Source organism: Kryptolebias marmoratus, linkage group LG9 (genome assembly GCF_001649575.2).
Source record: "Kryptolebias marmoratus isolate JLee-2015 linkage group LG9, ASM164957v2, whole genome shotgun sequence".
NCBI lineage: Eukaryota > Metazoa > Chordata > Actinopteri > Cyprinodontiformes > Rivulidae > Kryptolebias > Kryptolebias marmoratus.
In genome coordinates, this window is record NC_051438.1 from 9,665,190 (window position 1) to 9,679,198 (window position 14,009).

Below are 14,009 nucleotides of genomic sequence, written 5' to 3' on the forward strand. Positions count from 1 at the left end.
GATATTTCGCCAACAGACGTGGAAACGTGGTAGACGGAAGAAGACTGGGTCGGGTAACTCACCGATGACGTACGTGAGCAGCAGGGCCAGCGTGAGCGTGAGCAGAGACACCGACAGGGCTGTGCACTTCCAGTTGCAGCAGCGGTGCGGCTTGTTGAAGGTGAACAGGGGCCTGGTGACGCTGCTGCGAGGGAGCGGCCGCGGCGGAGGCGAGTACACCGTGCCCGAGGTCAGCGGGTATCCCTGCCCGGCCCCCGACAGCAGCGCCGACGAGCCGGAGCCCTGCTTGAACAGAAAATGTCTGCAGGGGGAAAAAAAAAAAAAAAAAGAAACACACAATAAAAGCCCCGTTTCACTCCAGTGTAAAAGTGACTGTCAGAGCTCTGCCTTCCTTAGTTACTGTTGCTAAGGCTGTCCATCAACACTCCTTACACCGATAGCTTCGGCAGCGAAAAAAGGTGCCCTTTTTTTTTTAAATTCTGGTCAGCAGTTGATGATTTTGTCTTCTGACATGACAAATACCAGCTCTGACTAGTTAATTAGGCAAACATTTGGTTCTGGATGTTGGTCAAACAGAGACTTTCTCATGTTCTTTTTCTTTTTAAGGGAACAGAAAGATTTAAAACACACACAGAGAAGCTGCACGGATATATTTAAGGTCCAAGGCATCGAATACGCGGCTCAGAGTTCTTGTCTTCTTGTCCTCTATTTTGGGAGGGAGGCTCTGACTGACTGTCGAACATCGGATTCAGGAAGAGCGGTGGGATCTGGAGGAAATGACCGCTATCCCCCACCCCCCCTGAGGGGTTCTGAGGGGGTGCTGAGGGCGTGCGGGGTATTGGGGTCACCTCCAAGAGCCATGTGGTCCCCTGCGGAACCAGAGCAAGATCCGTGGTCATCGGTCAACGTCATCGGCACAAAAAGCCAAACTCGTCCCGCTGCAGGTTGGCGTTTACCCACAGGACGACCGATGTCCGTCTGTCAAGCTTCCGCCGAGCGCTTTGTTAACGTCGAGTTTAATCATTTCATTTAACACTTGGCGACGCGTAGCTTTAACTTCTGGGATTCAATCCAAGTCAAGATTGTCGACACACACACACAAAAAAAAAAAAAAGGGGCCGCAAATCTCGGTGTGGCAGCGGCCGAGGGTCGTTCACAGCACACAGTCCTCCGAGCGCTAACACAAACTTTCCTCAAGATGAGTTGGGCTTAGAATATAGAATATAGAAACCCCCACCCCGGCCTGAAAAGGCAGAGTTTCTCAGCAAGACTCTGGAAAAAGGATCCAAGAAAAAGTCCTTGAAACTTGTTGGAAAAAAAGTTGACAGCCAAAGGAAGAGGCTCGTGAAACGTGGGTGCCTAGCTGGATCCCTTTGCTTTAAAAAAAAAAAAACGGACATCGGGCTTCGGTGGAGGATTTGCTCTCCGTGTTCCCTTCTGATTTGACAACCTGCCCGATGGCCGCGGGTGCACGTACTGACTGTAGGCAGCGAACCAGTGAGCAGGACACGCAGCTAAAAAAATCTATATTTTTATTTATTTTATCCATTTCCACTGTTATGGACTTTTCTAGACAGAGAGAAAAAGACCCCTTCAGAATTCCCACCCCTTCAGCCGAGGTAGCAACAGACGCAAACCTCTGATTGGACGACCAAACTGTTAATTAATTACTGCCGTGGTGTTACGAGGTGGAAGCCATTTTTAATCGCGTGTCCCACAAACCAGCTGCCACCCCTGGGACCTCTGCTGGTGTCTTCCTGCAGTAGATTACAGAGGGAAGTTGGGAACAGTAGCTTCTCGGGCCTATCTAGGACAGCGGCTCAATGCTTCACCAATTACCTCGCGACACACTCTTTTTTTTTTTCTTTTTTAAAGTAATTTTTTTTCCTCTCAGGTATCTTGTGTCTTATTCCGATTCTATTTATGTAAATCTGGACTCGGTGGAATTAAGTCTCACTCCGAGCTACGCCTGGCTGAAACTCATTTAAGAGGGCCCTGAAGGTGGAAGATTTTTAGAAAAGCCTCCGCCCCCCCAATCCAGCTGGTTTAATTTTTTTTTTTTTTTTAAATAGGCAGCTTTTAGTCGTGGGGTCAAACACCGGATAGACTGCTCCGCTGTTCCACCGCACGGAGATCCGGCCCAGCTCGCCCCTCTCCGGTAATATCTCCTGTAATCTGGCCGTACTGCTAATCTCCCAAAAGCGTCTGTGTGCTTTTATTCTGAAAGTGCTCCTGAGTTCATCAAGAGGAAGTCACGCCCGAGGAGAGGAGTCGTGCAGGAAAATCCGCGTTGGTCGTAGACGGACAACCAGCGGTTACTTTCAGTCAAATGTGACGACCAGGCACACACACAGACCCGCGCTCAGCAGTGGGCACTATTTTAAAAAAATAAAATAAAATAAAACTATAGTCCTTCACCCTTTGAGAAAGGCCCCAGGTCGGAGCAGCGGGCCTCTCTGGTGCAACCTTCACAGGCAGCTCCTGCAATGCAGAGCAGCAATAATGTGAAACCGATTGAAGCAGCTCCGCCACCCCGGGATCAATGACTTACCTATTTCTTTTGACACATCAAAGCAACTACTTAAGTTATAAGGCTACTAAATGAAGACGAGCTTCATTTTCATTATGAAATGTGTTCGATGGTGGATGAAGATAGGAGGCCGAGCTGAAGGGCAATTAATCTGGGCTCCCATTTCATCTCTATTGTGTTTAGATAATGGAGGGCGGGGGGGCTGGAGGGTGTGTGTGTGTGTGTGTGGGATGGGATGGGATGGGATGGGATGGGTGGGTGAGCGGGCAAAGGAAATTGTGCAATTTGGAAAAGTGGATCTGAGATGGGAATTATTAGCAAATCCAGCTTTTTCTTGTGTCCAGAAGAGACTAAAGAAGGAAGTTAGAGTGTGTTCACACACAGCAGGGCGGGGGACGCCTGCTGAGAGAAGGCAGCTAAAAGAGGCGAAATGCTAGCTAAAATCTACTAGTAGCAAAATGCAAGGTTAAGGTTAGCTTAAGGGTAAAAGCAACAAAAGGATGGCTATGAGCTTAAAGAAACAAAATGTTAGTTGACAGCAGTAAAACCCTAGCTAAGAGCTAAATGTAGCAAAACACTAGCTAAAGTCTAAAAGTTACAGAAAGCTAGCTAAATGCTAAAAATAGCAAAATGCTAGCTTAAAACTCAAAGTATGCTAACTAGAAGTTATATATAGCAAAATTCAAGCCAAAACCAGCAAAAGGTTAGTTTAAGGCTAAAAGTAGCAAAACACTAGCTAAATGCTACAAGTAACAGAAAGCTAGCTAGAAATTATATGTAGCAAAATACAAGCCAAAACCAGCAAGATAAGATTAGGTTTAGGCTAAAAGTAGCAAAAGGATAGCTAAAAGCTAAAAGAAGCAAAATGCTAGCTAGAAGTTATAAGTAGCAAAACAATAGCCAAAACCAGCAAAAGGTTAGCTTAAAAGTAACCAAAGGATGGCTAAAAGAAGCAAAACACTCGCTAAATGCTAAAAGTAACAGAAAGCTAGCTAGAAGTTATAAATAGCAAAATTCAAGCCAAAACCAACAGAAGAACATTAGGTTTCAGCTAAAAGTAATAAAAGGCCATCTGAAAGTAGCTAAAGGTCATCTGAAAGTAGCTAAAGGCTGGCTACAAGCAGGTCCACCTCCCACCTGAGGCCTCTGTGTGGAAGTAAGGTTCTACTTCCTCCCACCCCTTCCTGTTCTGTAAACCAACAAACAGATGCTGTGTGCGGTTCTTTTTCATTTTGTTGTCCGAGTATCGTTATTGATTTGTTGTTGGGTTTAGTTTTTTTTTTTCTTTCCAATCTTTTTTTTTCCTGCTATTGTTTCTTTTCTTGTGGTTTACATGAGCAAAATAAATTATTATAAAAAAAAAAAGAAGGACAAATGTGTGGGTTTTCTCTGGGTACTTCTGTATCCTCCCACAGACTGAAAAACAGGCACGGTAGGTTAACTGGTAGCTCTAAATCGTCCCTAAGTGAGAGTGTGGACGGCTGTTTGTCTCGTTTGTCTCTATGTGTCCCCGACATGGACTGGAGATGTGTCCAAGGTGTCCCCCTGCCTCCCTCACAGTGACTGCTGGAAACAGGCAGCAGCTGCACACGACCTATGATGGAAGTGGGTATGAAAAAAAGAATGGACAGCTAAGAACTAAAAGTAACAAACAAGTAGCTAAAAACTAAGATTAGAATAAAAAGACTAAAGCAGATTATCAAGAGAACAAAGTCTCTGCAGCAAATGAAGACATCTCAGTGTCATTTTTTTTACAAGAAAGATATCTGTAAGTTAAAACTTAAAACATTTTGAAAAGTGTCAAATTTAGAAAAGCCACAGCAGCCATCTCCTGAGCGAGCCAAACGTCTCCAAGTAGCAAGACTGCAAAAAAAAAAACATCTGGAGGAAACTTTAAAGAGGGAAAACAACAGGCTGAGTGCACAGCAGAGAGGCAGCTGCAGGTGGGAAACAAAAGATATTGGAAAAAAAAACTGATGAGTTGTTTTTTTGTTGTTCTGTTCTTGCGAGCATGTGTTTATGATTTCAAAACAAATCCTAACAAAAAAGCGAACGATCTCTCCGAGCCTCCTGGAACTCCCGGGCAGCGTGATTGCCTCAGGTTACTGTGCGCTCTCGGGGGGGGGGGGGTATTTTAGCTCCAGATTGGAGGTGGAGGTGGTGGTGGGGGTACGCGCTACCGTATGTGTTACCTTGTCCGTGTGGCGGGGTAAAGGTGAAAGGTCGCGGGATGCCCGTCTGACAACAGCCCCTCGGAGGAAAACGTTCTCACCTGGTGGCGATTTGGAGATGAACTGAACAAACCAAAGCTCCAACAAAAAAAGAAATAAATAAAAAAAGCAAAACTTTTTAGTCCTACTGAGTCTCCCCCCCCTTCCCTGTTTTGTTTTTGTTTTTCGGAGAGTCTCTTTAGTGCGGCCCCGTGGCGAGCACAGATAACATCCATCCTTCACCGCCTGCCAGCCTGTCCTCTGTCCATCCAGCCGTTCAGCTCCTGCTGGGGGCTCCGAGTCGGACGGGGGACGTGGGGAGGGGCGAGGGGGGGGGAACGACGACACAGGAGGAGCCACCGCACACCTAAGGGGGTCAGCGGTAGTTCAGATAAACCCGGGGAAACAAACACACACGAAGAGACAGCTGACTACACACGATCCACCGGGGTTCTCTTTAGTGATCTGCTGGAGGTGGATTAAAGCACAAAAAAAAATTAAAATTAAAAAAGGGATCTGGCTAAAACGTGCATTAGCAGAAAGCCTGACCTTCTTGTGTGGTGTGCCATAAAAAAACAACTCTTCCCGGCTCTTCCCCATTTTTGATCCATGCCCAGGACGCTCCGAATGCTTATCAGAGACGGGGAGAAACAAGAGGTTCTGCTTTCCGGGACGTCTGGATCGGCGGAGACGTCTTTGTTCATGCTTTTCTCGCTGGCAAAGGTCTTTTTTTTTTTTTTTTTAAAGAGTTTACAGACAGCGAACGCTTTCAAGGAGCCTCGCCTCTGAGGTTGGGGAAAAGCACGGCGAGCATGGCACGGGTCGATTCGTACCAGTCCAAACATTTGTTCTGCCTCTTAAACACACCCGGCGTGGGACCCGGTCAGATATATATCGAATCCCCCGTACCTGCCTCCCATCCACAAAGACGAGCAAGGTGTCTCCAGGAAACATAACGGCTCTGGGAGAAAAAAAAAAAAAAAAAAAAAAGGAAATCCATGCGCACTTCAAACAATCTTAATCTCCTCTGACGCGACGTCAATACGTTTCAATAGGGATTCGTCAAACACGAATCGAGGAAAACCGAGGTCCGCCTGACGACACGAGACGTTATCCTTTTTTTTCTGTGTTGTTGTTGCCGTCTTTTATAAAGCTGAACTGAAATCAAATCTCAAAAGAATTCACATTTCATGAATGTAACTTAGTCAGACACATCCACACAACATTCCAGGAACCCGTTTTTCTGACCTGAAAGTTAAATAAACTGTTTTTAGCGTTTTAGTCAATAATTTCGAGGTATTTTCTGGTTCAGAATGTGACTTTTCTTTAATTTCAAGTGGATTTTCTATATTTTCTCATCAATAACAAACTGATCTCAGGCTGTCGGCCTGTAAGCAGCTCAGACCTTTTAATGACAGCGTACGCTCACGGTACGTTTGAAGTTAAACTTCCCGTTTCTCGTCTCCTTCTCTGTGGAGATGTCCTCCTCTCCGTTTGGCTTTCTTTTAAAATTAAAAATAGTTAGGACTTGCTGCTGGCTAAAGGTCCTGTTTTTCTGGTGTGAAAAAAGTCCACCGCAGTAACGAGGGTCGGAGCGGTGCTTCTCTTTGAAGTGTTTTGAACCGGAGTTCTGGTACTAATTCCCGCATCGGATCCAATTCTAAGGTTTTTATCATTCAGGAAGCCAAAAATGTAACTCCGGTGGTATTTTCTGGCCGGTTCGAACAATTAATTCCAACAAACTGAACTATATTGTACCGGTATTCATCCTCTCACTGATGAATGGCTGAACCTCAGCGGCTCAGCCGATGTCAGACTTCCGGGGGGGGGTCGCAAACACCCGAGTGGTTTCTTCAATGTTGTTTATAAAAAAAATAATAAAATTTCTTTTCTTTTTTTTGGAAACTTTACAGTAAGCATTTTTTATGCTTTTCTTTTAACTGATGTTGGCTTGAGATGCAGCTGATAGGAGGGCAGGGTAAGAGCAGGAAAATAAAATCATTCGATCATCGGCCTATCTGCGAACGAGCCTAGGCTGATTGTGTGTGTGTGTGTGTGTGGGGGGGGGTTAATATTAAAACCAGGGACTCCGCTCCAACGGCCGTGAATACGATTAGGTTTTACACTCTCGAAACATATTTGACTATAAATAAAGTCCCGAAGCGTCCGGGATACCGAGCCGCTGCGGAAATTACCGTTTATAATCACATCGCACTTTTGGGGAGAGAGTTCCTTTTAGTTTGCAAAGACTGCTTGAACAATTTAAAAACATAAAAAATAATGAATTTTGTTTAAGGTGGATTTTCATTTAAAGCAATTACACATAAACACACACACACACACACACAGTGAGAGACATGGAAAATGACTGTAATTACAATACACACTTCCTGACAAGTCTCTCTCATTGATACTCGTGTCTGGCCAGTGATTAATTTAAATTGTCACAGAATCTAATTTTATTCTTCCTTTTTTCTTTAAATGAGGCGCGATCTAATTACGGCCTAATGCATAACTTATTAAAAAGTCCGTCCCGTGCCGCAGCAGCCTGCCAATCTCAGACTTCCTCCGAAAAGCCCGGGATTCAGCCAAGCTCTTCATTAACCATGCAAAAATATTCTTCTGCACCTTTTTTTTTTTTCGTTTTTCTGTTCGCTGCTTCTGCTCAGAAGCAACTCTCGCAAATGAGAATCTTCAAAAAAATGAAAGACAAAAAAAAAAAAAAAAAAAAGGGAAATTCTCGGGTCAATTATTACTTATGCAGCGAGCAGATGCTTAATTCCGTTTGATGGGGTGAAATTTCCCGCAGCACGTCTCGGAGCGTTCGGAAAAACTATTTCCGCGGGTGCAACATAAGTTTCAAGACGGGATCCCAGTTCTGGAAGAGGTGCACGTGTCCTGATGAAATTTCCTTCATTTCCTTGAGGTGGAATATTAGAATATAAGACTCCAAAACTTTCAGGCAATTTTGTTTTTACCTAAAACTGTTCATTTGAGTTTTTGTGGCTTCAAAAACTGTTCAGACCTCCCTTTATGTTTTGAACCTTACGTTGCAGCCTGATGATTACATTTTATCCTTATTAATCTACACTCCGTTCCCCATAAGTTCAATTCAGATTCAGACTCCAGATGATGTGGTCCTGTTAGCGTCATCGTGCTGTGATCTCCAGATCAGAACTTCCAAATCAGAGGTCATGGTCCTCAGTTGGAATAGGGTGGACTGCTCTCCCCGCCTTCCGGGTTGGGAGTGAGGTGCTGCCTCAAATAGAGAGATCGATAGACGGATCGGTGCGGCTTCTGCAGTGGTGTGTACTTTGTACCGGTCTGTTCTGGTGAAGAGGGAGCTGATCTGTAAGGCAAAGTTCTCTGTTTACCAGTCGGTCTACATTTCTACCCTCACCTCTGGTCACGAACTTTGGGTAGTGACTAAAACAACAAGATCACGAATACAAGTGGTCAAAACGAGTTTTCTCCGCAGGGTAGCTGAGCTCCAGAGTAGAGCCGCTCCTCCTCCACATAGAGAGGAGCCAGTTGAGGTGGTTCGGGCATCTGGTGAGGATGCCCCCTGGACACCTCCCTAGGGAGGTGTTCCAGGCATGTCCAACTGGGAGGAGACCCCAGGGAGGACCTGGGACAAGCTGGAAAGACTGTGGCCTGGGAACGTCTTGATATTCTCCCAGAAGAGCTGGAAGAGGTGGCTGAGAGACGTCTGGGCCTCCCTGCTGAAGCTGCAGCCCCAGCAACCCGACTCTGGACTAAGTTGCAGATAATGGATGAATGGTTGAATGAATGAATGAATAGATGGAATTCATATTCAAACCACAAGGGTGATGATGGAAATGGAGGTCAAACTGTTTGGTTTCAGTTCTAAACTTTAAGTCTGGAGGACACCGGGCAGTGCACGTCCTCCACCCAACACTCTCCCCACAGCAAAGCACGGTGGCGGCAGCATCATGGCGTGTGGGTATTTTGCAGCAGAAGGGACCGGGACACTGGTCGGAGTCAGGGGAACGCTGAACAGAGCGGGGACATCCTGAGTGAAGACCTGCTCCGCAAGCTCAGGACCTCAAAGTTGGCTTTCCAACATGGCAACAAGCCGAAACACACGGCGGGGACAGCACAGGAGCGGCTTAGGAACGTCTTAGAGTGTCTCAGCCAGCACCCTGACTTGAACTGGAGCTGAAATCCCTTTTTTTTAGCTGCATCGCATTGCGGGCCTGAAAGGTTCCCAATCGATTCCGAAATGTCAACATTGATTTTGTTGAAGTTAATCTGAGTCAGCAGAGAGCTGTGGTGCCATTTTGTCCTGGTGGAGTTGCCGTAGCTTCCTTTGGTTAGAAACACGTTTCACTGAAGCTGGGCCTTTTCCCATCTTTTTCGTCGTGTCTTCACTGAACCCTGAAGGACGTGTGTCAGCTGAAGTTACCAGAACTTCAAATAAACTTCAGCGGTAAACACAATGCTAACGGTGTTAGCTTTCCTCTCTGTGTTTTCAATGTTAAGTTAGCATCTACGCTAATTAGTCAGCAGCAGGTGGGTAATCAGGTGTTTCTGACATATGTTCTTGCATTGTTATGCTTGAAAACAAGTGTTAATCGATGTAAAATAAGTTATTTAGGTCTCGTGGTATTCTGTAATTTAAAGAAAACATCCACCATTTTAAAAGGCAAGCCTCCCACCATCTTTGTGTCGTCCTGTTACCTGGTCTCCAGGGGGATGTTGCTGTTCAGCACCCAGCTGTTGTGAAGCTGGCCCTGCTCGCCGCCCGAGCCGTTGTTGGCCCCCTGGCCCCCCTGGCCCGCCTGGCACCGCGTCGGCATGGTCTTCCTCTGCAGGCTGACCTGGGCGTACGGCGCCGGGCGCGCGCAGGTGCAGGCGTGGGGCGGCGGCGGCGGCGGGGGCAGCGGGCGGAACGTGAACTGACCGCCGGGACTGCTGGGCAGCTCTGCGCAGAGGAAGGAGAAACAAGACGAGGGAGGAGGGACGGGGGAGAAATAAACACAGGTTTATTAGGAGCGCTATATCATAAATTACAAATAAAAGCAGAATGTTAGTTGACAGTTTATTGTTATTACACTGATTGAGGGACATAAATCAGGCAGAAACTGTCCCTGTCCGGTGCTTTCCCCTGCCTACCTGCTTTGATACACTTCCAGCCGCCCTATAAATAGATTCCTGGCTGCCTGCAACGTCGAGCAGTCTTTAAAGAGCTAACCGCGCTGGCTTAATCTGCACCCGCCAGCCCAAACTACCCATGTGACGTTTATTATGAGATCCCGACGGAACGAGCCGGCCAGCTGTAAACTCCCTCCCCATCACGCCGGCAACCCGAGGGCCCGGTCGAAAGCGCTCGCAGTCCTGTCATCTGTCGTTCTCTTTCACCGTAACACGGCGTCTCTCTATATATCTCTCTCTTTCTCTCTCCCAGGCTTCCACCTTCTCGCACCTCTCGGCGAGAAAAAAAAAAAAAAAAAAGAGAACGCAGAGCGGCCTAATTACAGCTCTGCCGAACACGACGACGCCCAAAGTGCGGCTGCCCTGCACAGCGTTGTTCCGTGTACGGCTGTGGCTCTAATCGCCGCCGTATGGCTGCTGCACGGTTCCTTGAGCAAGGCCCCCCCCCGATCCCTAAAGACCAACTCTGTCCAGCTGTATTGACAGTGAATAAAACATTAACCTCAAAAATCAGAGCGTGGAGCGTCTGCCTACCAGACCCTCAGCTCTCAGTTGTCTCCGCAGCCAAAATGTCAGCAATAATTCAGAATCTTCAAATATAGCCTACCTAGGAGACTAACACGGTATTTCCAACTCATTTGAATGCGTTACACAGCTAATGAAAGAGGGCACATCGTAAGACCCTCATTTTTTTTGAGGGAGGGGTGTAGAACTGAGACATTTTGAGGCGTCTGCTTCAGCACAAGTAATACACGGTTCAGTTAACATTAATTAAAGCCCGATATTTTGTTTTCAAAACCGGTGGTTTTTGTTGTCACATTATTTTTTTAAAAATCTGCTGTTTCCTAACAAACATGTTGAGATTCGGCCAATATAATATATATATTTTGATGCCTCCTAATGGCCTCAGTTATTAATCATTTTGGCTCCGAATCAAAGCTTAATGACGACAAGATCAGAATAAAAGGGAGCAGACTTTGAAAATAAAATCAAAATAAATCAGTTTTTCCTTTTCTTTTACTAGTATACTCATTTTAATCTGTTGTTTTTTTTACCTTGTATTAAAGGCCTTTGCTACTTTTTGTATTTATTTGAGAATTTCTGTCTTTTTTTATTAGTATTTTGTTCAATACATTTGTTGTTGCAACAATGTGAAATTCACTCCTGAGGGACGAATAAAAGGTTTGTTCTGTTCTAGTCTAGGAAAATGGTAAAAAAAAAAACGTCTGCATTGTTCTCTAAAAAACATAGGGTTCTCTGCGCATCGGTCGGGCAGGAAACGGCAAGAAAACAAAGGGAGAAGCTGGGGGGAAGGGGTCATTGATCAATTTTCAGCTTTAAAGGAGGAAACGGACCCGACTAGAGTTGAACTATCTGAGTCCAAGTGGACCCAGATCTGAGACAGGTATGGGCCTTGCCTTGGAAAAACTGATCAAATCAAACTCCATTGTTCTTTTCGGTTTCAGGCTATAGAGTAGTAGTTGGGCGTTTCTCAAAAGCTCTGAATCTAAAGTCTGCACGGATAAATCAAATAAACTGAGCTGAACTGTTTTTTTTTAAATCAACAAAGCTCCCAAGAACTGTGTGTGCAAAAAAAACCCGTTTTTAAAAACACCCAGAATAGTCTAGAAGTGGCCTAAAACACGAGAAATGTCCCTCAGTTGTTACAGAGATAAATAACAGAATTGATCTGCTAATTTATGTAATTAAAAAAAACAAAAAAAAAAACAGAACTGCCCTTGAAATGTCCAACTAGATTTCTGCCGCTGCCACGCAGGGCTGCCGATCACGTAACCAACTGCGCCTCCGTGTGTGTTTATTTGTCTGTCAGCGAAATATCTCAAGAACCTACGGGACGAACAGTTAATGAAGTTACAGGATGAAACAACCGATCACCTACTGGAGTCCACCCCAAATCAAAACGGCCGTCACAGCTCATCGACGGTTTTTGCTAGACGTCGAGCCTTTAAATTTGGGCAAGGAGGTCGCCGGGCGTCTTTCCCAACACGCTATGAGCACAAACTAACCTTATTTTTAAAACTGTGGCATGCAAGGTGGTGGGCGACATGTGCAAGAAACCTATCGGCGCACGCGTCAAGTACATATCGGTAACAGATAGATGAGAGTACTACAGCAGGACAGAAGGAGCTCTGTAAACATTTCCTCCTAATATTCCCTCAGAGCACACTGTCCAGCTCAGATACCATTTTAAAGATTGTAACAGTAGCACTCAAGATGACATTTACTCTGCTTGAGAGTGCCTGCATGTTATATATAAACATATAAATCATCATATATTTCACCGGAGTGTGTGTGTGTGGGGGGGAAATACACATTATGTTTGAGGGTTTTAGCTCTCGTATGGATCTTTGATTTCTTTATCGCCAAAAAGAGTCCCAGTCGTGTTTGTTCTTTCTCTAAAACATGCGTCAATACGTTCTCCTGCACTGCAGTAATGACGGAAAATCCCCCCTTCCTTGGCCGTGCCGCGTCATGCGTTTTTTAAAGAATTTGTCCTAAAAGACACAGCCGGAGTACATCTAATGTTCTCATGTGAAATGCTTTACCAGTTTAACCCTTCCGGGAAAACAAGGCGATGCTCGGTCAACACGTGAGCTCGCTGGATGATGCCGTTCGAGTAAAAACGGCAGGGAATGGATTTGCGTCGCCAGCCGGAGAGGGTCGGTTTGGCCTAAACTAATGGTTGCGGAGAACCTGGAGCTATTTCCGTCCCCCCCGTCCCCTCCGAGGATTAGGAAGCGCGCGCCCGAGGGACAGGCGACGAAAGCATTTTTCGGAGCTACTACCGCCTTGTGTGGCACCACGGGTCCACGAGGAGCTTTAAAGTGGCGCTTCAGTTTTTAGCAGTCTATCTTGCTTCATTGGCAGCCGGGAGTCCTTGGGGTCCAGACGGGAACCTCCTGCTTTCACGGTTCTTTATTTATATATAACTGTTTTTTAGCAGTTAGTTCTCTTCAGATCCCATGCTAGGGCTGCGTGTCGGAGCTGGGTTTTAAGGTGCTGAGTCAGTGTTAGGCTTCAGAAAGAGGGTTGTGGTTTCTTGAACAGGTTTTAGAAAGTTCTTCTTCTTCTTCTCCTCGTGAACTCTGTGCAGCCTACAGGGAGCAGCTGACAGCTCTGTCCCGGTTCGGATTAGCAGACAGGAGTGGAATCAGCGGTCAAACAAATGTCGCCCCATTTGGGTGAAACTGAAAAGTCAGGCGCAAATTAATACCTTACCTGTCGTAGATAGCTCAGTTCGGACAAATAGTCTCGTTCGGACCCAAACCGACAAGCTAGCAGCTGGTCTGAATGTAGCAACGATGACCTTAAAACAGCTCCGATATGCAAATGTTCCCAGTTAGATACTATTGGGTTTTATCAGGGCAGCAGGTGTAGCGTTACTGTTGCATTCTGGGGCCACCGTCCACATGGATATCGTGATATTTTTTGCCGGGATAACTCCGTAATGCAAAGCTGACGAAAACAAAAAAAAGGTCCATCTGAAACAAATTTACCCGCAGATTTTTTAACCTTCAGAAACCTTTACACTTCGGTGCTTATTCCAGGAGAAAGATAAATATATTCCGTGCTACAGTAAGCTGCTGCTGCCACTGCTATGTGTTTTCTACAACAGGTAAGATACTGACTGTCTGTAATGTCTTTCTACACAACCCTATTTCAAAAGTGCCCAACTCTACCGTGAGCTTTTACCGTCAAGCCTTGGCTTGACAACCGAATACGTCTATTTCAAACAAATATTTTAATAATCCAGTAGTCATATCCACGTTCCAAATTAAGCAGAAAACTTAATTAAGCAGCAGTGCGATCGGGACACATTACTTCTTAATACACCAATATGTAACAATGACTTTTATAAACCTGCTGCTATCGATTCTGGATTCGCTGCGTGGAGCAGACGAGGGATTTGTGCATTTGGTGAAAGCTGTATTGATTATACGTTTTGTTTTTAATGTACAGAAATATGATCTATTTACAAACCTCCCAAGTTTGTGAGTTTCTCAGATTCAACATTCCTTCAATCTCCGATGTTCCTCCGCCCTCAGGGATTGATCATTCTCCCCCCCCCCCCC

General features: G+C 45.6%; 1 protein-coding gene across 2 annotated transcripts in view; it reads right to left on the reverse strand.

Annotated features, from left to right (window-relative positions):
• The window catches only part of tenm1 (teneurin transmembrane protein 1), a 265,666-nt gene that overhangs the window by 183,073 nt on the left and 68,584 nt on the right, over positions 1–14,009 (reverse strand). For both annotated transcript variants that reach the window (XM_017419725.2, XM_025006695.2), the window contains exons 4-5: positions 9,442–9,685; positions 63–301 (exon numbers count right to left, since the gene is read on the reverse strand). In XM_017419725.2, the coding sequence (XP_017275214.1) occupies positions 63–301; positions 9,442–9,685 (483 nt within the window). The remainder of the gene's footprint in view (positions 1–62; positions 302–9,441; positions 9,686–14,009) is intronic.